Raw genomic sequence first — 24,313 nt, forward strand, 5'->3', positions numbered from 1 at the left:
TTGTTTGAGTTTTATATCATGCCAGTTTCTATGGCCATTTTATGGCAAGAAAATGTAAACTAGAAACATGGATTATATTAAGGTTTTACAGTTTTAAAGTGTATTTAGATTAACACTGTTAAAAATCTCTTCGAAATAATCCAGTGAATAAATGAAAATTAAAACCCAATAAAACATGTTTCATAATCAAAAGTGCTTTTACAAATAGAGGATGTGGGAGGATCTTCAAGAATTAAAAACTTGTGACATCCTGGAGTGACTTTTTTTTACAATGGGTAAAAACTCTTTGATCCCAAGTTTATTTTTCCAATATGAAGGCTAATTTCATAAAGTTTGTTATATACAGTCTATTCTCTTTGCCATTTGTCATTAATGTATGACCAAACTGTTGGTTTTAGATCTAAATAAATGGGAAGTAAATTCAAATTGTGTCATCAAATTTGACCATCCATCCTCAGGTATTTTACCAAGCACCCAACACTGCGCTAGCTGCTATTGAGTTAGCTGAAACAGAATGGATAAACAAAACTAAACATTTTGTTATTGAAATGTAAAACCTTTACATTTAAAAAGGGTCCTTTGAGAGTCTCTCTACCATTAAACATCTTTGTTCATTTTCAATCATCAATAATTGAAATGCCATTGCTGGAGAGCAATATTATAAGCATTTTTTCATTGGCTTTTCAAAGTTAGGACAGTTTTTAGGATTTTATTAGTCAGGTTTTGATGTTTCTTCAATACCAACTTCATATCTGTACTTAAGATATCACACTTAGGAAATTATGTGCTAAATTAGTGGTCCTAATTGAAAATAAAGCAGATTACCAAACAGATAGAATAAGATATAAAAGTTAGGATCTTTCTGTAATGTAATGAAATGTATGTGTTTATATAGTGCATTTATTGTGTATGGCCATACACCCAAAGCACTTTACAATGATGAGGGGGGTCTCTCCACACCACTAGTGTGCAGCATCCACTTGGATGATGCGACGGCAGCCACAGGACATCGGCGCCAGTGCGCTCACCACATACCAGCTATTAGTGGAGTAGAGAAACAGTGATAGAGCCAATCGTGGATGGGGATGATTGGGAGGCCATGATGGATAAGGGCCAATGGAGGGGAATTGGGCCAGGACACCGGGGCTACACCCCTACTCTTTATAAGAAGATCCATGGGACTTTTAATGACCACAGAGAGTCAGGACCTCGGTTTAACGTCTCATCCGAAAGACTTTATGCATCTCATAGATTCTAAAAGGTTTCTAAATCGCTTCTTTTGTGTTCAGAAGTAGAAACAAACTCAGGATTGGAACAAGTGGAATTAATATTCATTTTTGGGTGATCTATTCCCCAACCCCAATGTAAAATATACATTTCTTAGAGAAGAAAATTATCAATTCTAGCATCTTTTCCCTTTAAAACATTTAAATTATTCTTTATAGATGAACGCTATACCATGTGAATTGCCTGAAAGGTGTAATATTACTCTTTTGAGCAGGCTAACATGTCTTTGTGCTTCTACACTGACTTATGCTACATTATAGTTTGAACATGTTAATGCATTGAGCCCTGGAGCTTGCATGATATTATCAGCTACTGCTAGTGGATATCCTTAAAATCTTTATCTAAGCTGTTTGCAAGGTACATCTCACAAGCCAAAACTGAAACTTAAAAAAACTATGTGCAACTGCTACGCTCATTGACAGTTTTCCCCACACTTTATGCAAGTGAGCTCTCACAACACATTCATGAAGATCTGAGAAGAGTGTGTTTCTGTTGAGTTTACATTGGGAGCGCTTCTCGATTTTGAGTCTGTTTGTGAAAGCTGACATTTTGGGTTTAGTTTTTAAAAGCATTTTTAGTTTTTGCAGCAATTGTGACAAAAGTTGATTACCACAAAAAATGTATCCAACCAAAATAAAATAATAATTGTTAATAAAGCAGTAAGATTTTTACAATTAAAATAAAATCACATTAACAGTTCACCGGAAGTTTATCAGTATGGGAAGTAACGCTAGCTCTGCATATACCCTATTCTATTAAAATAGTGATAATTTATCCCAGTAAAACCCACATTCTTTGGAGGTAGAAAAATATATTATTTTTTGTGGTAATCAATATTACATCACAAATGCTGCCAAGCTAATGTCTATCATCTCAATCGGCAAGTGCATACTAGATTTAGTGTGCAAAAATATATGCGTGTTTTTCTCGATTTAATCGGACAGGCCTACACTAAGTGTGCTTATGGCGATCATATGCAGATATTCAGCCAGTGAAAACTGAATAACTTCATCACTTCAAGAAACTGGAAGCCATGATGGGCATTGTTTTTGAAGGGCTGTTAAATACGCAGAATCTCAGATGACCTTTTCAAGTAATTTGCACATTTCCTTGGCCTCCCAGTCACCTTCAAGACCCTCGGCTAAAGTCGTCCACCTCCACTGAAGAAGGTCAATGTGGATGAAGCTCTATTTGATCATGGGGTCGTCTCCTCCTGGAGAGGTCAGCACAGGGAAGTCCACGAAGGGCTCGGATTTGTCCTCGTGGGGCGAGTGGATGGTGGCGTCCGGCATGGATGAGAAGGCCAGGTGGTCGTGCTCCATGATAGCCAGACGGTCCTGCGGTTTCTCCTTCTTCAGGTAAAACATCTTGCGGAGCTGCTTGAGCTGCTGGAGCTCACAGAAGGTTTCCAGCACCACCAGCATGGCGATCAGGCCCAGCAGGAGATACACTGCGGGACGACAAACCAAGGAATGTAAACACTCTCGCTCTGTGTTTATGCTAGCTTTTGAGTTTTACTGTGTGCTTTACATCAGATATTTCTCTGTTTGTTCTGATGGTCTGTGTGTTTCTTGCTTCAGTGTGTTTTACCCAAAAGGAGTTTTTTTTTAATCTAAATGAAAAATGCTGACTTTTTTTTATGGTCATATTTACAATTTAAAGGCTTAATTTCACTGTAAATGAGCAGTTTTGCAGATTTTATGATTCATGTTTAGATTTTTCACAGTTTGTTTTATGGTTTTGAATTGTTACAGGACCTTGATCTTTCTTTCAACCACTTTTAACCTTGAAACGTTTGAAAAAGACACTTTTATTAACATTTTTAATAGTTTAAAGTAATGTCTGAGTTGGTGTTTTATATTATCAGCCAAAAAGGGGAGGAGACAAATGTAATTAGCTTTCATTTATTACAAAAACAGTACTGCCAGACATTTTAGCCAGACTAACAGACATTTTTGGTTTTAACAAACAGAACTTAGAAACTGTAATTTTATTAAAAATAAAATGAAGAAATAATCAGCTGAATAAAAATAAACTGTAAAATATTCAGTACTGTGAAAAATCCACGCTAAATGTATAAAGTGTATATTTAGTATAAAATGTCTATATAAATGTATATTTAGTCTAATTTTCAATAAATAATTCAGTTATTCACCCATTAAACATCATGTTTCATTGCTAGATGGATCATTTTTGAAGCATTATTCAGTGGCATATTTTTGATCGCTAGTTGTCGACACCTATTGGTTAAATAGTGTAATTGCTGCATACATCTTTCATTTTTGAGCGTCGTTAAATGCATATGATGGTGATTTTAATCTTTACCATAAACATTTGTGGTTTTATCTAAACTATAAACTGTGATCTCAGTACTTCTGTGTTATTTGACTGTTTTGTACTTCATAACTAATTCAAAAGACTAAATCTAAAACACTAAAAAAGAGACTGAATCTCTTAAGATTAATAAACATATGCAAATCACCATCGTTTATAATTTATGTTGCATGGGTGTTCAGATCCTGATCTTTTAATGATTAATCGTGCAGCTTACACTGAATGCATTAACGCAAGCTAAACAAGCAGTAACAGAAAACACCTAAGAAACCCACCATATCCCGAATAACCTACCACAACTTCTTCCGACATCATTATATTTTACAGGAAAGCCTAAATGCTTTCATACATGTGATTTGAATGACGCGAGAGGCGATCTCTCTGCGATCGTTACAAAATTAGGATTAATCTACATGTAAAAAAAAAGATAAATCCGCAGGTCATGTGTGTTCCGAATCGTGGGTTGTGATCCGTACGAATCACGGATCAACCCCTAATATGTATATGTATGCTGATGTGCCGTCTGAAATTAGAAAATTACATTTTTTTACAGCCTTCTTTGTTTGTTCAGTTATTTTACTTTAAAGACCAGGAAAATAACTTATTCTTTGCCACAAAAGTGATATTACTGAACATACAAACAAAAGCTTGATAAAAATACTCATTTTAGAGGAAAATTTCCGACAGCATTTAGAGGTTTTTACAGCTAGACTCTTCATATATATATATATATATATAAAATAGTTTCAAACTACTAAAACGTCACTTAAAGTCACTTTGCTGAACAGTAGAGTTGAATTTTCAACATCAAAAGTTGACAGAGCAGAGATCAAGGTCATATAATGCGATTCACAATGGTAATTAAACATAAAACAAAAAATAGGGGGCTAATATTATTTTCCTGTACAGTTAAATTATTAAATTTTGGGTGGGTGGGTGGGTGGGGGGGGGGGTCTGGGGGCATACCAGCTCTGTTAAACATGTCTTGGGAATTTTTTTTAAATTGACATGGTAATTTTATCTTCAATTTTGTGTATATACTATATATATATATATATATATATATATATATATATATATATATATATATATATATATATATATATATATATATATATATATGTATGTATATATATATTCATTTAGTTGGCAAAAAAAATACTTGTCAGTTAGACACTTGTCATACTTTGAACCAAACATTAAAAATATATGTTTTAAAATACGCCTTATAAATGAGCACTAAACTAGTTATATTCCAGTGCAAAACATTAAGTTCTGCCCTGTGTTTCTTCATGGAATACATCCAACAGAGAGAGTCAGAGAAAAAGAAATTAAATTCCACTAGTCAGCATGTGTGGGCATTATTCACAAATGGCGCTTCCTCCACAATTACACTACGACAGCAAATGTGGCTCTTTCTCACTGTCCTCCGCATGAAGAGACGGGACCATCTGCATCAACTAAACCCACACGAGTACACCAGCAGGCAGCCATGTGGCGTTTCATGCAACTTTCTGAAAAACGAGAGCAGCTCTGCTTCATAAATAATACACACTAGATGGAGCAGCAGAGCAGCGGGGAAGGAACAGCTTGTACATTGAATAACATGCACTTCCCTTTTACCTTCAGTTTATCACCTGTTTCTCTGACAGAAGGCCAGACTTTTACAAGATGATGATGGATCACATGAAAGAAAGTCAACAGGGATTTTTTTACTGTTTAATTTTATACTGTTCAGTGTTTCACTTCTAGTTTTCACACTAAGCGAAAGTGAATCCACAGGTGTGTTTGCTCAATGTGTAAATGTAAGGAATAGAAAACTGGAGCACAACATTTTAGCATTTAAATTTTATTTATTTTTAGATTGCAACCTCATTCCTATGTTTTGTGTCCCAAATTACAGAGTTATCAGAAATATTTCAAGTTTTTCAGATACATTAGACCTTCCGAAACAGATTCTATATTAATTATATTTGGAGTTTCTGAAGGATTTTTGAGACTTACACGGGTGTAACAACAGATTGTTTCATAACGTATCCTTTTGTTTTGGAAGAAAAAAGAAGTTCCAACTCTTAAATTATGGCTGACAGAGTTAACGGGTACATTACATCTGGGAAAAATCAGGTATACCCAGGGGCAGATTTAACCAATAGTGAGGAAATCTGGGGGCCCCCAATAAATATCTAGAAGTATAAATTATAACTTTAAACTATATATAACATCGTTTTCTACCATATTTTGTATGGTGACAGTTAAACAAATACAATTTTAATGTAATTAAATATTACTTAATATACAATCAAATATAATATTATTATAATAATAATGTAATGTTATGTAATAATAATAATAATAATATCACAAAAAAATATCAATCATGGAGCAGTCCAGCAAAAAAAAAATCATTCATTCATTTTCTTTTCGGCTTAGTCCCTTTATTAATCCGGGGTCGCCACAGCGGAATAAACTGCCAACTTATCCAGCACATGTTTTACGCAGCGGATGCCGTTCCAGCCGCAACCCATCACTGGGAAACATCCATACACACTCATTTACACAAACACTCATACACTACACTACTAAAAATTAAAATAACTTTAAAAACAGCAATATAATTAAATATTAAATAAAAGTTGAAAGGGTGCATTTCAGGACTTGGACCCTATGGCTGGAATTGCTTAGGGCCCCAAAATCACTAAATCCACTCCTGGTTATACCCTAATAGACAAGGTTTGGTTATTTAAAAAAATTTGGTCTCCTTTTATTTCTTTTCTACAACCTTGTGATTAATATGTTCACTATGCCTTTAGTACCTACTTTTACCATTGGATAGCGTTGGTGGTTGGTTGGGGGAATGCATGTTTATTTTTTTGTTTAATTATTATCTTTATAACTTTTTCAAAAAAAAAAATTATAAAAAATTTTCCAATTAATAAAATGTAAGTTTTATGTTTATATGTTAAAAAAGTGTATTTACAAGTGAATGTCTGCTAAAATTTCTAATAATAAAAATATTTACTAATTTTAATTTAGCATTTAAGTTCAAATGGTAATATTAAATTCAATTTGACAATTATTAAAAATAAAATAATTATTTATTTCTAAATTTAAGGTAATGTAATATTAAATTGGACAATTCTATTTAAAAAACTAATAATAATAATGTTCATATAGGTTGCATATGTTGTAGCATTGATTTGCATTGATAGTCAAATCTTGTTGATATAAAGGTTAGTAATGAACATTTATGCTGAAGGAATTATGTGTATAAAGCTTCTGTTTTGTGAGAAGTGCTTCTCATATGATATGTGAACGACCCGTACAGCTTTACTGTAGACATTTCCTCGAGTGAGCATGATGTCGACTGAAACGTTCGGTCGTACACCATGCCATTGGTACCCTTTTGGCAGTGGAAAAGCAAGGCAAACAAAGCATAAACTACCCTCACACAACTGTATACCACTGGTGAAGATCACATATTCTTTGAGAGAAAGGGGGGCGAATTATTTAAAAAGATTTTGATGATTTGATTTGACGAAATAGCTTTTCCCTATTGGTTTATATTGTATCTCCTCCCTTTTTATTTATTTATTATTATTATATTTATTTATTTTTATATACGGTGTGTGCATGTTTTACTGTAGTTTTTTGTTGCTTAGTTTCGATGTTCTGTATTGTTCATTTTTATGTATTGTTATAATTCAAAAAAAAAGAAAGTACACTCACCAGTGATGCCTAGTTTGTAGAGCTCACGAAACTTCTGGTTAAAGGCCTCTCCGGGCACATAGTCACCCAGGCCGATGGTGGAAAGGGAGATAAAGCAGAAGTAGAAGGACTCCAGAAAGTTCCAGTTCTCTTCTAGGACAGAGAAGATGGCGGCAGGGATGAGGAAGAAGCAGGACACAGCCACGACAGCCAGCAGAGTCGCGTGAACCACGGCCACCAGGGGTTTAGACAGACCCCAGCGTGTGTGAACATACATGATGGGCCTCCACGTGCTGTAGACCATGATCCTTTGCACCACAGCCGTGAGGAAGAGGAGGGTGAAGGGGATGCCAATCACTGAATAAATGATGCAGAACGCCTTACCGCCATCAGAGAGAGGGGCAGTGTGACCGTATCCTGTGAATACAAAAGGAAATGTTAAAAGAAGCACTGCAAATTACACATAAAAGGAGACCCATTGTGGTCCTTTTTACAAGATGTAATGTACAGGAAGTCTTAGTTTACCCAGAATGTGCTTGTATAATTTTAGGACAAAATTTTCCACACGTTGTTTAAAAACTGTATTTTCGGTAAGACTTTATATTAAGTCACAATTCATGCTATTAAATACTGGCATATTACCTGTTTATTATTAAGATATTAACTGCTTACAAGTAGCTATAATGTATGATCTACATACCCAATCCAACCCAAAAACCCAATAACAACCTTATTAACTATTGACAAAGTTAAAGAGCCCATATTATACATGAAATAGGGTCATATTTAGGTTGTAAGGGTCTCCAACAACAGTCTAATATGCATGCAAGGTCATAAAACACTTTTATGGTCTTATAATCTGCATTTATTTTTACCTAATTATCCCAGCGACTCCCATATGAATCGTTCAGCGATTCATTTGTTCCCAAACCCCTCCTCAGCGCGAAGCTAATCTGCGCGGATTGGACCGATGACAGCCTGCTGCGATTGGTCGACAGTGACAGGCTTCAGCACGAGACAGAGTGAAATGCCCAGCTGGTAATCAACTATATAAAAGTAGTCACAGTGCATACACGCTTCATAGTGTAAGGCTTTTTTCACACACACACACAACGCTCCTCAGAAGAACTAGGGAAAGCGACGCGAGTCTCTCTCTCTCTCTCTCTCTCTCTCTCTCTCTCTCTCTCTCTCACACACACACACACACAACGCTCCTCAGAAGAACTAGGGAAAGCGACGCGAGTCTCTCTCTCTCTCTCCCTCTCTCTCTCTCACACACACACACACAACGCTCCTCAGAAGAACTAGGGAAAGCGACGCGAGTCTCTCTCTCTCTCTCTCTCCCTCTCTCTCTCTCACACACACACACACACACACAACGCTCCTCAGAAGAACTAGGGAAAGCGACGCGAGTCTCTCTCTCTCTCTCTCTCTCTCTCTCTCTCTCTCTCTCTCTCTCTCTCTCTCTCTCTCTCTCTCTCTCTCTCTCTCTCTCTCTCTCTCACACACACACACACACACACAACGCTCCTCAGAAGAACTAGGTAAAGCGACGCGAGTCTCTCTCTCTCTCTCTCTCTCTCTCTCTCTCTCTCACACACACACACACACACACAACGCTCCTCAGAAGAACTAGGTAAAGCGACGCGAGTCTCTCTCTCTCCCTCTCCCTCTCTCACACACACAACGCTCCTCAGAAGAACTAGGGAAAGCGACGCGAGTCTCTCTCTCTCTCTCTCTCTCTCTCTCTCTCTCTCTCTCACACACACACACACACACACACACACACACAACGCTCCTCAGAAGAACTAGGGAAAGCGACGCGAGTACTGTACCAGGTTAACAACTCATCTTTGGGTAGAGACTGTCAATATTATCCATCTGAGCACAGCGTGACTTCATTCGACCGGCGGCGTCTGTGTGTGTGTGTCTAGTGTTTTTTCTGTGTTAGTGGGCGGGGCCGCAGGTTTCAAATCTCCCTGGTTTGCGCGCGTAACTACTGGCGAGACTTGTGTTTCGTGGCTGCGTCATCGCGAAACACCTAATGACTCGTTATCAAGGCGACTCGTTTGAAGCACTATGAGTCGACTCTTTTATAGATGAATCAATAGTTTTAAACACTGTACACTTACAGATTTAAGCCTTAGCTGGAGATTTCACTTCACTTAGAGCTGTGTGACACACTACATGGAAGAGCATTTTCAAAAACCCATAATATGGGCTCTTTAAGGCAAGTCATTTCACACGGCGACTGTCTTTGAAACCCCTCTCTGTGATTCTGTTTGAATAGGGAAACATCAAATTCTCCAAAATGGTTTGCCAAGCTTACGATTAAATTTCATATTCAGAATCACCAATAAAATAACACAACTGTTTCTTAAGTTTTGCTTCTAAACGTTTGAATCAAACTAAATAGCCATTTTTTTCAGATTGCCCAAGCTAAAGCTAATGTGTGCGTTTGTGTAGTTGCTGTCAAGTGATCTGATTATGACAGGACAGACTCTAACTTGCGTTCATTTCATACAGATTACAAAATTAAAAAGACTTTTGTTTTTAAGTGCACTTGGTTTATTTAAAATCAGAGATTTCAAGCTTTATGGGAGATTTAGTTCTCATGTCTTTGAAGCAAGTACTTGCTGAGATTCCAGTGAGTTTGTTGACCCCAGAGGATTCATAACCAGTGTTGGGGAAAGTTACTTTTGAAAGTAATGGATTACAATATTGAGTTACTCCCTAAAAAGTAACTAGATGCGTTACGTAGTCACTTTTTATAGTAAGTAACGCGTTAAGTTACTTTTGCGTTTTAGAGGTATACATGCCATATATACAGATTGTTGAAAGTTTAAAGCAATGTGATTGCTACTTTTGTACTATTTGTCTTAAGTAAAATCACTGTCTATTGAGCCTATAATCCCCTTTTCCTTTTCTTTGATGTGTTAAATAATGAACACATTCTCTCACTGACTGTGTGATTCATTGTGACTACTTTCATTTCAAGATGTCACACTTAGATATTGCTTGATATTAATAGCAGATTTGGCATGCTGTCCTGGGAGAGAACTCTGAGCTCTGAGATTGAGCTCAGGGATCCCGCCTGGTCTTTTTTCTTATTTAAGGGGGTACGAGATCATGTAGTTCTTGAGCGCTCTCCCTGGTAAAGGAGGAAAAGCGGGAGATAGGGTGGACAGGGGGGTTTCTACAAAAACATAGGTAAGGAAGTAAAGCGAGACGGAGAGAATATTTATTGTGAGTTTGGAATAATCTGATTGGTTTATTATTAATTGGTTTATTATTGCAGATGAGAGACCAGCCACGATCAATCATATTATGTGCTCCTCTCGAAATTGGTTTGTGAAACTTCACTTTAATGCAGCAGTCACACTCGAATCTGTGTGTGCAAAATTCTGTCGTACAGCACTGCGAAAAGGGGCGGGATTAAACAAGATGAATAGACTTTTTATAGAATAATTTTTAAAAGAGCATGATGGGTCCATGTTTTAAATTCCTGTCCAGAGAGGACATGTTTTGATCTTCGATTGGTCTCACGCAATCACGTGATACAATTTCACAGGTCAGAGTTCAGATTTTCACAGGTCAGAGCGTATGAATAAATGTCTATGGGGAGAAAAGTGCAGTGTGACCGCAGCTTAATTCAGCAATTTATTTTTCAAAAGCTAATTAATTAAACTAAAAATTAACTCGCGTTTCATTTTCAATAACGTAACTCAAATATTATTACTTACTTTTTAAAAGTAATGCGTTACTTTCCTCGTTACTTAGAAATGTAATATTATTACGTAACTCTCGTTACTTGTAATGCCTTACCCCCAATATTGCTCATAGCAACTGCAGAAACTTTCATAAAAGCACACGTCTGATCCAAGCCCCTCTCCTGGAGAAATGTCAGTCTATACTGATAGATGTTTGGCTGAGGCTTCATTCGCCATGTTGACCGTTACACTTTTCCCCATTCAAAACTATAGTGAGTGACACATCTTGTGTATTCTATAGTCTTTGCTATTAATAAGCAGCAAATTAGTAGTTTATTGAGCAAATAGTTTGTTAATATCATGAATTGTGACTTTAAAGGCAAATGAGCTGTTGCTCCCCACCCCTTTTCCAGAAGAAGACAAAACCTTAGCTTGCTTTTCACCATGTCTGACATGCTCATGTGACTTAACAGTTCTTCTGAATGTGTTTAAAGCCATGTTTGTTTAAACTATTTATTTTCTGAGTACAGTGGCACAGTGGCGCAGTGGGAAGCACTGTTGCCTTACAGCAAGATGGTTGCTGGTTCGAGCCCCAGCTGGGTCAGTTGGCGTTTCTGTGTGGAGTTCTCCCTGGTTCGCATAGGTTTCCTCCGGTGACTCCGCTTTCCCTCACAGTCCAAAGACATGTGCTACAGGTGAACTGGGTAAGCTAAATTGGCCGTATGTATGTATGTGTGTGGATGAGTGTGTATGGATGATTCCTAGTGATGAGTTGAGGCTGAAAGGGCATCTGCTGTGTAAAAGATATGGTGGATAAGTTGTTGGTTCATTCCGCTGTGGTGACCCCTGATTAATAAAGTGACTAAGCCGAAAATAAAATGAATGATGAATGAATTTTCTGAGTGCATACACAGTAAGTGCTGCATGCCACGTGAGTATTAAACAAAAGTTGCATTTAAAGTCTTATTGCACATAAACTCTCAAATACACACAAGTGTTCACATAAACACAGCTGTTATGCTTGTAAGCATAAACAGTGGGAAAAAAAAGAAATATATATATATATATATATATTCATATTTGTTTATTAAAATTACAGAAGTGTAAAATATAGTAGCTACTGCTGTCTGTGCTGCTTATATTAATTAAACTACAAAAGAGAAACAAAAAAAAAATCACTCACTGCTCTTGAAGAGGACATTTCTTTAATGCAGCGATTCTTACTGAGCTATGCTGATAGGACAGAATGCCATGGGGGCGGGGCTACTGATTTATGAGTGGGTGGATTTCTAAACATTATATGCTGGTTCTTTGCACACACTGTGTACACACATGAATGTTCAAACACATCATAAAAGTTTATTCTGCTTAACAGATCCGCTTTAAAGTCCATATTAACCAGAAGCTGCAGCTGCTTTTTTTTCATATTGTAATGTAGTTCCTAGAGAAACGGAATATTAAATGACAGAACAGTGGGCGTGGCTTGTTTTTCTACTGCAAGCTGATTGGATGTAGTAAATAGGCATTTCATTCAAAAAGATCAGGAAAAGGGTTTTAGAAGAGTTATTACAACCTAACAGACACCTCCTCCTCACCATTTCTGTTTGCTGTCAAAACTAACAGCTGGAGGGGTGTGGTTAAATATGTTAGCCACGCCCAATACCTAAAACATAAGTAATCTGACAATTTAACAGGAAGTGCATTTTCAGATTTAATTGTAGATTACAAGGGCAAACTTTTTTTTTCGTAATGACATGCACAGATGAATTGTTGACCTTAAAACTAGCAACATGAGCTAACAAAATCATCCAGTTAGTTTCATTTGTATTTTAAGCATTGCCATTTCCTTCATGAGTCTAGCTTAACATGCATCAACACATTGTTTTCTCTTCACTGAAAACAAAACCATACTGTTTCAGAGCCATTCCCAGACACGGATTAACACCCAGTAAAACCCCATCCTGGATTATCAATGAATTAATCATTTAGTCCAGCATTGTAATTTAATTTCTTGTTGTGTATCCCTGAAATAACCTGATTATATTGCTCTCATTTCTGCTCTCAGCAGTTTAATGCCTCCCTGGAGCTCACAAGTAATGGGCAATCTCACATTATGGACATACACAATCAGGTTAGTTCGTAAGCTCTTACTAAATGCCTCGGGCTCCTGACACAAATTTGCAAGAGACAGATTTGCATTATGAAGAAAGTAATAAGGAAGAGTGGACACACATGAAAATAAAATTAAAAACTGTTTCTATTTATAAGCTTAAATGATAAACTTCACCCAAAAATTAAAGTTGTTTACAACGTTTTCAAAACCTGTGGTTGTTTTTCCTATTAAACAAGAATTTTTGAGGAATTATTATTATTTATAATTAAAATAAAAATATGAAATAATCAGTCAATAGCTGAACAAGTGGAGGATGCTTAAATGATGACAGAACACTGTTCACATCACATTTAGGTAAATAAACCCTTTAATTTGATGCTAAATTGCTTTTGCTTGTTCTTAATGATGAAATGACTCTTAATGCAATGTGATACCATTAAAAAAAGTGAAAAACATTTTAATTATTTTAAGATATCTTGAACTGATCAAAAAGTGATTTTTTATGTTACAAAGGGTCACACAATTTTTTAAATAAACACTATTCTATTATTAAAAACAAATCAGTATATTACAATGATATAAGACTGCTATAACAGGTAATGAATTGGATTTTACAACAACAAGAAAACTTCATTTGCATTGTAATATTTTATAATATTGCAGTATTTACTGTGTTATTGGTCAATGCAGATAAGAGATATCTTTCCATTTATCAATACAAAACATTTGAATTGTTGTGTAATTAAAAAATAATTCAAATATAAATTTGTCATAATTCACGTACCATGTTTGTGTGGGCATTAATGATGTCAAATCATGCTGCTTTTTGAAACATTTCTGAAAAATCTGACTTCAGATTTTTTTTTCATGGAATTTGGTCAAATAGGTGAAAATAACCCTACAGGTCTATAGTGAAGAAGGGATGCAACTCATTCTCTTCAGCAGAATTTACACAAAAATTTGGTCATATTTGCAAAGCACTAACAACCACTCTAAAACACCAAACATGTTGATTATGGTAGCACGTTTTTCTGTACTTTGTGCCATGTTAACAGTAATACCAAGGCTAAAACAATCTATAAACAATATACAATCAAAACTAAACATGAAAACAAAAAAGAACACCTTTGCCATTTCAGGTAAAAAAAAAGGACCTGTGGTCACTGCGAAGGTCTTTTTCCACTCTCTATCAACTTGTCTTGTTCAAAGTTCCTTTTGTAGATAAAAAGAAAATATTTGAAAATATCTTATGCGCAATGTGCATGAATGTGGAGGGGAACTGGGTTTTGTATGTCTGTGTTAACTATATAAAAATTTGTGTGTTTCTTGGTAAATCACAACAGCACTTTTACTCATATTGACCTGTTCAAACTTCTCCAACAATTTCCAACAAACACCAAATTCAAGTGGTAATCGGGCTTCGTCGGAATGAAGTGTTATCCTGATTGTGTTTTCTAGATTGAAGTGTTGACCAAATGTAAAAAACTTCTAAATCTGACTGTATAATTTTAAGCAGAAAATATCGGCTGCACAATATACAGAAAAATTATTATTATAGGCTGCCCAATTAATCTAAAAGTTATCGTTATCAAATGCACAATTTATTTTAAAAATTATCATTATCGGCTGCACAGTACATTAAAAAATAATCGTTATCAGCTGCCCAATATGAAAAAATTATCATTATTGGCTGCACAATTTATCGTAAATTTGTCATTCTCGGCTGCACAATATATAGAAAGATTATTGTTATCTGCTACCCAATATATATAAAAAAATAATCGTTATCGGCTGCCCAATACATTAAAAAAATCATTATCGTGATGATAGTATATGAAATATCCATATGGCACAGAACTGCAATAAATGAAATGCTGCATGCATAGGTTGTTTATCTAAATCTGATCAATCAGATGGGGCCTTTAACTATCTTTTGTTTGGTGAACCTAGAGCTGAAAATAAATACTAATGCTGGCAGACAAGACAGGAAAATGACAACAGCCAATAATCTGAATTTCTGCCAAGGTTTTCAGTAAATTGTGATGTTTTTAACGTCTATAATATTTTTATTTATTTAATTAGCCCAGAAAAAATATCAATTACCTGATTATTTTAGTATAATCAGGACATAAATTTTTTTATTGTTGATAAAATAATGTTTTTAAAAGTTAGTTTAATTGTAAAAAAAAATCGTTACCGCTAGGGCTGGCAGATTAACCAAAAAGTAATCGAAATCGTCATTCAGAACCTATAATCGATCTAATTTTTCCAGAACGATTTTTTCAATTACTTTCCCTACTGCATGTAGAGTCACGTGACCCCGCTCTGTTAAGGCTGATTTTTACTTCTGCGGCCACTTTGCAGCCACACCTGTTCTCTGGTCAAGTAGGACGATAGACCCATTCTTGAGCCTTACTTTGCACATTTAGAAGAGATACTGCTTAACATGAAAAACATTGAAAATAATTTATCTTGTTTCCAAAAGAACAATTTATTTATTTTCATTTTTTGTTTATAAGAAAAAAAAAGAGACTGTTGGTTTTAGGCAATGTGTTTTTTAATTTCAGTTGTTCAACATTGATGTTTAATAAGTAATCATAGATAGTAGATAGTGTGTGTTTTCTTCAGTTTTTTTTAATGCACCTTTCATTCAAACATCTCTCACTTGTAATGTGTGAGCATATTTACTGTACAAAACCTGTCAGTGAACTATGAGGGCAATTTTTTTTTTTTAAATCATCATTCATTAATTGTAATCGAGTTAAAATGTTCAATTAATCGAGATTTTGATTTTAGGCCAAATTGCCCAGCCCTATTTATTGCAACACTCAACAACAATACTGAATATTTTCCCAGCTCTAATGTAAATCTTTGGCTCTTGCTAGCCGCTTTGAAATCACTAACACTACCTTTAAATAACATTTACATAACACCAACTTGAACTTTTTTGCTAAGTTTGGCTTCTGAATTATACTTTTATTTCTCTTTTACTAAAATAACACTATTCAGTAGTGTATTTTAATATAGTATACTATTTGGAATATAAAAGCCTAATGTAGTAAATACGACATGTCAAAAAATTAAGCATTAATCATTTTAAATTAATTAAATTTATTTGAAATTTAATCATTTTTACCACAAAAAATGTGATTTTCTGAGTATGATTTTTCAGGCTATACGGGGTTAAAGGACTTTTGGGAGTAATCTGCTGGTACATGCTGGGGCTTGTCATTAAGGAAGTTTCTTTTTTCAAGAAACAGGGGTGGTTTGGTTTCATTAAACGGTTTCTTTAGTTTGGGAAATAATAGGGGTACAGTTTAGCAGAACTGATAATGAAAGTAGGAACTATAAGAACTTCCTTCTAATCATGTAAACCGGTATTTGGTCACAACCTGAACACCACATCCAAATGTAGCATTAAGTCTGTTTTATGCCCATTTGGAAATTGGATACCTGTCTCAATGTAACATGTGTTAAGGCAGGTGTTAAATGACAGGTGAGACAGCTTTATATAAGAGACCCAAGATAAACACACACACGCATATATACAGGTTGAGTCAATATTATTAGCCCTCCTGTGTATTTTGTTTTCTTTTTATAATATTTCACAAATGATATTCAACAGAGCAAGGAATTTTTCACAGTATTTCCTATAATATTTTTTCTGCTGGAGAAAGTCTTATTTGTTATATTTTGGCTAGAATAAAAGCAGTTTTTCTTCAATCGTTTTAAGGTCAATATTAATAGCCCCTTAAGCAATATTTGTCTCTCGCTTGGCTAATTACCCTAGCTTGTCTAATTAACCTAGTAAAGACATTAAATTTTACTTTAAGCTAAATACTAGTGTCTTGAAAAAAATCTAGTAAAATATTATGTACTGTCATCAAGGCAAAGATAAAAGAAATCAGTTATTAGAAATGAGTTATTGAAACTATTATGTTTAGAAATGTGTTTAAAAATTTTGAGGAAAATATATAAGATTTAAAATGTATACATATTTACATTATTTGTGTAACCATTGACTTCCATTGTAGGAAAAACAAATACTATAGAAGTCAACAGTTACAGGTTTTCAACATTTTACAGAATAATATCTTTTGTCTTCAACGGAAACGAAAGAGAATCAAACAGGATTGGGACCAGTGGTGTAAAGTAACAAATTACAAATACTTAAATACTGTAACTGAGTAGTTTTTCTCAGGAATTGTACTAAGTAGTTTTAAAAATGTGTACTTTTGCTGAAAGAGATGGTACAAACATGACAATGGAAAAAATAACATATATGATAAGAAATAAATACATAATTTTTGATAGAGTTTACGCTGTTTTTAAAAGGTGGTGGATTTGGAAATGTTTTACTTGAAGATTAGTAACAGAGGTGATATTGTATCTTGATGTAAAATACTGAGAAGCCTTTTGTTTTGTTTGTTCATTTGTTTGTTTTTTGGTTTGTGTTGGATCTGACACATGGAAATGTGTATGTACATGTTAAAATATAATAAAAAGGAATTGGGAAAAAAAAAAGAAAAAAAAAGAAAAGAAAAAAAAATGTGTACTTTTACTTTCACTTGAGTACGTTTTTAGTGCTGTATTGGTACTTTTATTCCACTACTTTCCTTCAACCTGCAGTCACTACTTTATTATTCCCTGTCTATGGGGATTAGAAAAATCAGACCTGTGATTCCTGTCCAATCAAATCGCACATAGAAGGTAAATTGCATCATAACAAACTACCTCAAGACATGTGCGCTTCATAATTGCAGCAAACTGTTTAAAAGCATTAAAATTGTCCAAGTAGATGTCCAAAATCTTTACACGCATTGACCCAGACACTCTTTAGATGCATGTCACTGATGAGAAGATAAAGTATTTACTGTATGATGACCGAATGGCCTTAAACACCCAGCAGGCACAAGACGTCAACATGACGCCAGATGGACATTGTACCTCAATGTCGTGGGGACATTACATTTAGTTTGAAAATGAAAATCGGGTTGACGTCAAAACCCAGCGTCAGAGAGGCGTCAATGTCCAACCTAAAATCAACCAAATATCAACGTCTAATGATGTCACGGCTTGACATTGTGTGGATGTTATCACTATGATGTCTACCAGACGTTGGATTTCAGTTGCCATACCTGATGAATAAATGTCAGTATTTGACGTCAATATGACGTTAGTTTAAGATGTTGGCTCGACATTGGATTTTGGTCACTTTCTAACAATCTAAAAATCAATCAAGTATCAACATTATTTGATGTTGTTATTAGACATCAAAATAATGTCCTTAGATGCTGGCTAGACATTGAATTTTGGTCATCAGACATAACCTAAATCGAACCTAATATTACCATCTTATGACATTGTGTGCCTGCTGGGCAATAACTAAATACACTACAGAATGTTACGTTTACACACATCTACAAATTACAAGTAAATGCATCAGCTTTTCACAGATTAATACTCACTACTCTTGAGTACTTTTGAAAGGTCTATGCTTTGTGTAATATTACAACAATAATACAACAGATACTTTAACTCAACTTGCACTACATTTTATGGCAAGTAATGGTACTGTTACTCAAGTATGATTTTTCAGTACACTTTCCACCACTGATAGTGACAACAGGTGACTGTTGAGCAAATTACATAATTTTCAATTTTGGGTCAACTACCCCTTTAAATGCGTGTCATTGCAGAACGATCAGAACAAAAAATTAAAAATCATATCATATTGGCTACCGAGAGTGTCAGGATGCCACGTTAGATGTTAAATGTCCTGCTGCCATATAGGTTTACGACACATCTGCAATGCTCGCTCACTCGCTCACCTGTGGTCGATAAGACGGTGCTCGCAAAAAACAAAGAGGAGGTGAAGTCCCAGTTCCAGCTAGCCGAGGCGTTGTTAAGGATTGACACCCCATAATTGCTGGCCTCCAGGGCTTTGGACAGAAACCTTTCTAGCCGCTCCTCGGACAGACACTGGTGCTCCTGGAGGAAAAGTCTCTTTATCTCTCTGAGCTGCTGGCGAAGGTCGTCTTCATACGGCAGCTCCACCGAGGAAAACACCACCGCTCCGAAGATCAGATACAGCACGTAGCCGAGCACCAGGAACAGAAAGTACCACGCCGATTTGTTGCTCTGTATCAGGCGCACGCACGAATTACCGGCGAGGGACTGAAGCATCTTGAGCTCGGCTATTAGACCCCGAGGGTGCTGATGTAGGCTCTGGATGCGGGTCAGATGCGTTTTAATGCTCGAGGTGCTCCGAATGCGGCGCGCAGGACATCGAGCGCGCGCGTAACGGGAACGTGACGTCAGCAGCAGCAACAACTCTCGCCCACCAGGTAACATCTAGAGAGGAAAGAGAGACAGCATCTGATGACTACATCCTCCTCCTGCCTGAATGATGATCGCAATCTGAGGCAGAGGACGAAAACAAAGAAGTACTTGTTATTGTTGTTCTATTTTAGGTCTTTATAATGATTTCAGACAGTATGAAAGAGATCTGTCACTGTTTAGAAATCTGACATATGACAATATATGCAAATTACATATATGGCATACAGGTTTGTGTTTGGGATTTCACATGCATAAAATATGTAATACATTCAACACATTTCAAAATATTGCACAATTGGCCTTTTACATATACATATATACACTCACCGGCCACTTTATTAGGTACACCAAGGTACTGGAAAGATACCTCACAGATTTTGGTCCGTATTGACATGATCACGCAGATGCTGCAGATTTGTCGGCTGCACATCCATGATGTGAATCTCCTGTTCCACCACATCCCAAGGGTGCTCTATTGGATTGGTGACTGTGGAGGCCATTTGAGTACAGTGAACTCATTGTCATGTTCAAGAAACCAGTCTGAGATGATTCGCGCTTCATGACATGGTGTGTTAAGTGCTGCTAAAAGTAGCCATAAGAAGATGGGTACACTGTGGTTATAAAGGGATGGACATGGTCAGCAACAATACTCAGGTAGGCTGTGGCATTGACATGATGCAAAATTGGTACTAATAGGCCTAAAAGTTTGCCAAGAAAAGTTCCTCCAAACCATTACACCACCACCACCAGCCTAAACTGTTGATACAAGGCAGAATGGACCAAGCTTTCATATTGTTGACACCAAATTCTGACCCGACCATCCGAATGTCACAGCAGAAATTGAGACTCATCAAACCAGGCAACATTTTCCAATCTTCTATTGTCCAATTTTGATGAGCCTGTGTGAATTATAGCCTCAGTTTCCTGTTCTTAGCTGACTGGAGTGGCACCCGGTGTGGTCTTCTGCTGCTGTAGCCCATCCGACTCAAGGTTGGACGTGTTGTGCGTTCAGAGATGCTCTTCTGCATACCTCGTTTGTGACGAGTGGTTATTTGAGTTATTGTTGCTTTTCTATCAGCTGGAACCAGTCTGGCCATTCTCCCCTGACCTCTGGCATCAACAAGGCATTTGCACCCACAGAACTGCCGCTCATTGGATGTTTTATCTTTTACGGACCATTTTCTGTAAAGTGATGGTTGTGCGTGACAATCCCAGTAGATCAGCAGTTTCTGAAATACTCAGGTCAGCCAATCTGGCACCAACAACCATGCCACATTCAAAGTCACTTAAATCACCTTTCTTCCCCATTCTGATACTCGGTTTAAACTGCAGCAGATCGTTATGACCATGTCTACATGCCTAAATGCATTGAGTTGCTGCCATGTGATTGGCTGATTAGAAATTTGCGTTAATGAGCAGTTGGACAGGTGTACCTAATAAAGTGGCCGGTGAGTGTGTATTTCTGCCACTGCAGAGTATTAAAAAAAAATTGCTATAATTTTATGTTCACAAATGGCCATATATCAGATTTTTATATGGGTATTGCATACAGTCTTTACCACTGACTTTAAATGTATGTATGCTATTTTTTGAAAGTTTTTAATGCATTTCTTCTGAAAGGTTGGTAGAGCTTCCTTACAACGACATTTGAACTAATCCAAATAATAATCTAACTAATTAACAAATCCAGCATTCTCTGGAATTAAATGAATTAAAGTTGTTTCATAATACCCTTTGCAAAATGCTGGGTTGTCCTATAACCCAACATTGAATCAAATATGGACAAACCTAGTTGTTGAGTTACAAAGGGTTATCTTTATTTCTGAGAGTGTTGCTGCTGGATTTTTGTTATTGACTAAAATTAACAGTCATTCTTGCGAGACTCAGACTACATTAGTGTTGCTGGATGCTTATGATTCACTAAAATTAATCATTCTTTTGACAATTTGAGTGCTGCTTTATTTTTTAGATACACGAAACTGAAACTACAATTCATTCTTTAGTGAACTGAACTACAATTCTACAACAGTGTTTTTCATTCTCTAAAAAAGGCTTCTGCTTTTTAGAAAAATGCATAGTAAACATGATACATGTTCAATTTAAAAGACCTCTCAATATGACCTCTCATTTCTTCATGCTCTTGAGACTTTAACCCGTGTGGTTATAAAGATATATAAGCTTAGTGATAAACACAATCTAACCTGTTACACATTTCAGAACTATGGCCCCTATTTTCTACACATTAGAGAGTTTCATTTTTTTCTACTGCCTTGTTTCTTGAAGATGATCCAAATACATTCAGGCAAATGTTTTCAAGAGTGAAGTTGAGATGGAACTTGTTTTTTGTTAGGCAACTAGAAAATGGTCTCCTGCTCCATTCATTCATTCATTCATTCATTCATTTTCCGTCTGCTTAGTCCCTATATTCATCAGGGTTTGCCACAGTGGAATGAACCTCCAGCTTATCTGGCATATGTTTTAACACAGCGGATGCCCTTTCAGCTGCAACCCAGTACTGGAAAACATCCATACACACTCATTCACACACACATACACTACGGCCAATTAAGCTGATTCAATTCACCCATAGCGAATGTCTTTGGACTGTGGGGAAAACCGAAGCACCTGGAAGAAACCCATGCCAACAGGGGGAGAACATGCACAAGGTTCTCCACATGCATGTTCTCCTCGTGTTGGTGTGGGTTTCCTCCGGGTGCTTCGGTTTTCCCCACAAGTCCAAAGACATGCGGTACAGGTGAATTTGGTAAGCTAAATTGTCTGTAGTGTATGTGCTTGAATGAGTGTGTATGTATGTTTCCCAGTGATGGGTTATAGCTGGAAGGGCATCCCCTGCATAAAACATATGCTGGATAAGTTGTCGGTTCATTCCGCTGTGGCGACCACAGATTATTAAAGGGACTAAGCCGAAAAGAAAATGAATAAATGAATGTTCAATGGAAAAATAAATTCACAAGTTGATTTCATAAGAGGAAGGACAAAATATTTTTAGAGGAAAACAAAATTACAAAAAAAATCAAACACAAAGTGAATTATTACAGTGCTTTTATATGGCACAAAGTGCAGTCACAAAATTTAAAAAAGAAAACCTGAACAATGGAAACAAATTATTTGATGTTGTAAAAGGGGTTTTGTTTGCTATTACCCACTTTCATATGAATCATTCTGATTGCTATAATCATAAAGTGTCACTGTTCAGTACAAATGATATCTATACTAATGTAAACTTTACTTTAATGGAATTTCCAACTGCTGCAACAACAGAATACCAAGATATCTCACTTTATAGCCTGTGCAAATTATACATTGACGATCAGGCGGGGGTCAACGTTTTCAGTAGTAGTTTGGTAATACGTGCTTTAGTGAAACAAAATTATGAATGTATTAAAAATTACATCTAATTTATTGTTAAATGTAAACATTTTCTGTTTTTTGAGGGATATTTAGGGACTATTTTAGAGGTTACTGTAAGTCAAACAATACAAATTATGTGTCCATTTTTTCTCTCTTTTAGGCTACATGCAGATGTAAACACCTATTTTACAGCTAACGTGTTTTGTGAACACTTAAGATGTCTATCAGTGGTGTAGAACTGACAGTTCCAGACTGTTGAGTGATATTTTTCCTAGCATTGATTGGCGTGATTATGCATTCACAATAGTACTGTATATACCGTTATAGGTGGGTTAAATGTTTATTTATGTTATACATTTTTAATTATTACTATTTAATATATAGATCAGAGATCACAGAAAGCTATTTCTTACTATTAAAGGGCTGACCCCCTATACATCTTGTTTTGATGTCCTTCAGGGGGGGTCAATCCCCACCAAACCCCCCCTGTAATTTGCACACTGCTTATAGATTTTTAACAGATTCATTTTGCAAGTTGCTGTTTGACTGAAATCTGCCCTGTCATGTCAACTTGTATAGATGATTCTAAGAGGGCAGTTTAAAGGTTGCTATATCACTTATTTATATCAAAACTTAAAATCCACAACAACATCAAACAGGCCTTCTATGACTTTTATCTGACTTGTTCATCCTCTCCTTTGCCAGGCTGTGCAGATGCTAAAAATAGAGGCTGTTCTGTGATTGAGTGTTATTTCTGGGTTTCTGTATTGGGAATTGCAAGCTCTGAGCTGTAAAATGTTAGGCTTAAGGTGAATTGCAAAATGTCTGTTTACTGCTGGACTGGATTGGTAGTCACTCTGCACATCATTTGGATCTTTGAGTTGGACTGTAACCCCTATACATGTTTTAAAGTGAACACATCTTTCTAGGTGTCAGATTAGTGGGTTTTGTGATGAAATTAAACTTCTAGCCTGGAATACGTGTCAGTAAAAGCAGCTATCGTGTAATCTCCTACGTTTTAGTGGCAGTGTAAAAATATTAGCAAAATGACGCCGCCTAGTGGAAATCTCAAGGAAGCATCCGACACAAGGCTATTCTTGTTTTCTATTTAAATTATTGAAGATTGGGAAACAGTAATACTTCACTTCTCAAATGTTCTGTTGGCATGTTAGTTTACATAGGCTAGGGGAGGTTTTTCTGGACAGAAAAAAAGGTAAATTGTTTTTACTATCCTAGCTTGATTCTTGATTCACCTCGACTAAGTCAATTGGAGTTTGAATGTTTTCCTCGTGTTCGCGTCGGTTACCTCCGGGTGCTCCGGTTTCCCGCACAGTCTGAAGACGTGGTAATAGTGCTATAGGTGAATTGGGTTAACTAAATTGTCCGTAGTGTATGTGTTTGAATGAGTGTGTATGGATGTTTCCCATTGATGGGTTGGAGCTGGAAGGGC

The 24,313-nt window shown here is 36.2% G+C and overlaps 1 protein-coding gene across 1 annotated transcript; it reads right to left on the reverse strand.

Annotated features, from left to right (window-relative positions):
* Positions 1-1,971: 1,971 nt before the first annotated feature.
* kcnk1b (potassium channel, subfamily K, member 1b) lies at positions 1,972-19,489 on the reverse strand. Its single transcript, XM_056471450.1, has 3 exons — positions 18,981-19,489; positions 7,348-7,743; positions 1,972-2,737 (listed from the first exon to the last, which is right to left on the reverse strand). The coding sequence occupies exons 1-3, from the start codon at positions 19,333-19,335 to the stop codon at positions 2,475-2,477; spliced, it is 1,014 nt and encodes a 337-aa protein (XP_056327425.1). The 5' UTR covers positions 19,336-19,489; the 3' UTR covers positions 1,972-2,474.
* Between the last annotated feature and the right edge of the window lie 4,824 nt (positions 19,490-24,313).

The sequence above is a fragment of the Danio aesculapii genome, chromosome 13 (genome assembly GCF_903798145.1).
Source record: "Danio aesculapii chromosome 13, fDanAes4.1, whole genome shotgun sequence".
Taxonomy (NCBI): Eukaryota; Metazoa; Chordata; class Actinopteri; order Cypriniformes; family Danionidae; genus Danio; species Danio aesculapii.

Bases quoted from the DNA above. Each gene is read 5' to 3' on its own strand.
- kcnk1b (XM_056471450.1), bottom strand. From the start codon at position 19,335: ATGCTTCAGTCCCTCGCCGGTAATTCGTGCGTGCGCCTGATACAGAGC. The intron at 7,744-18,980 runs GTGAGCGAGTGA...TTGTATTCACAG, and splicing joins CACCGTCTTATCGACCACAG to GATACGGTCACACTGCCCCT. The intron at 2,738-7,347 runs GTGAGTGTACTT...GTCGTCCCGCAG, and splicing joins CTACAAACTAGGCATCACTG to TGTATCTCCTGCTGGGCCTG.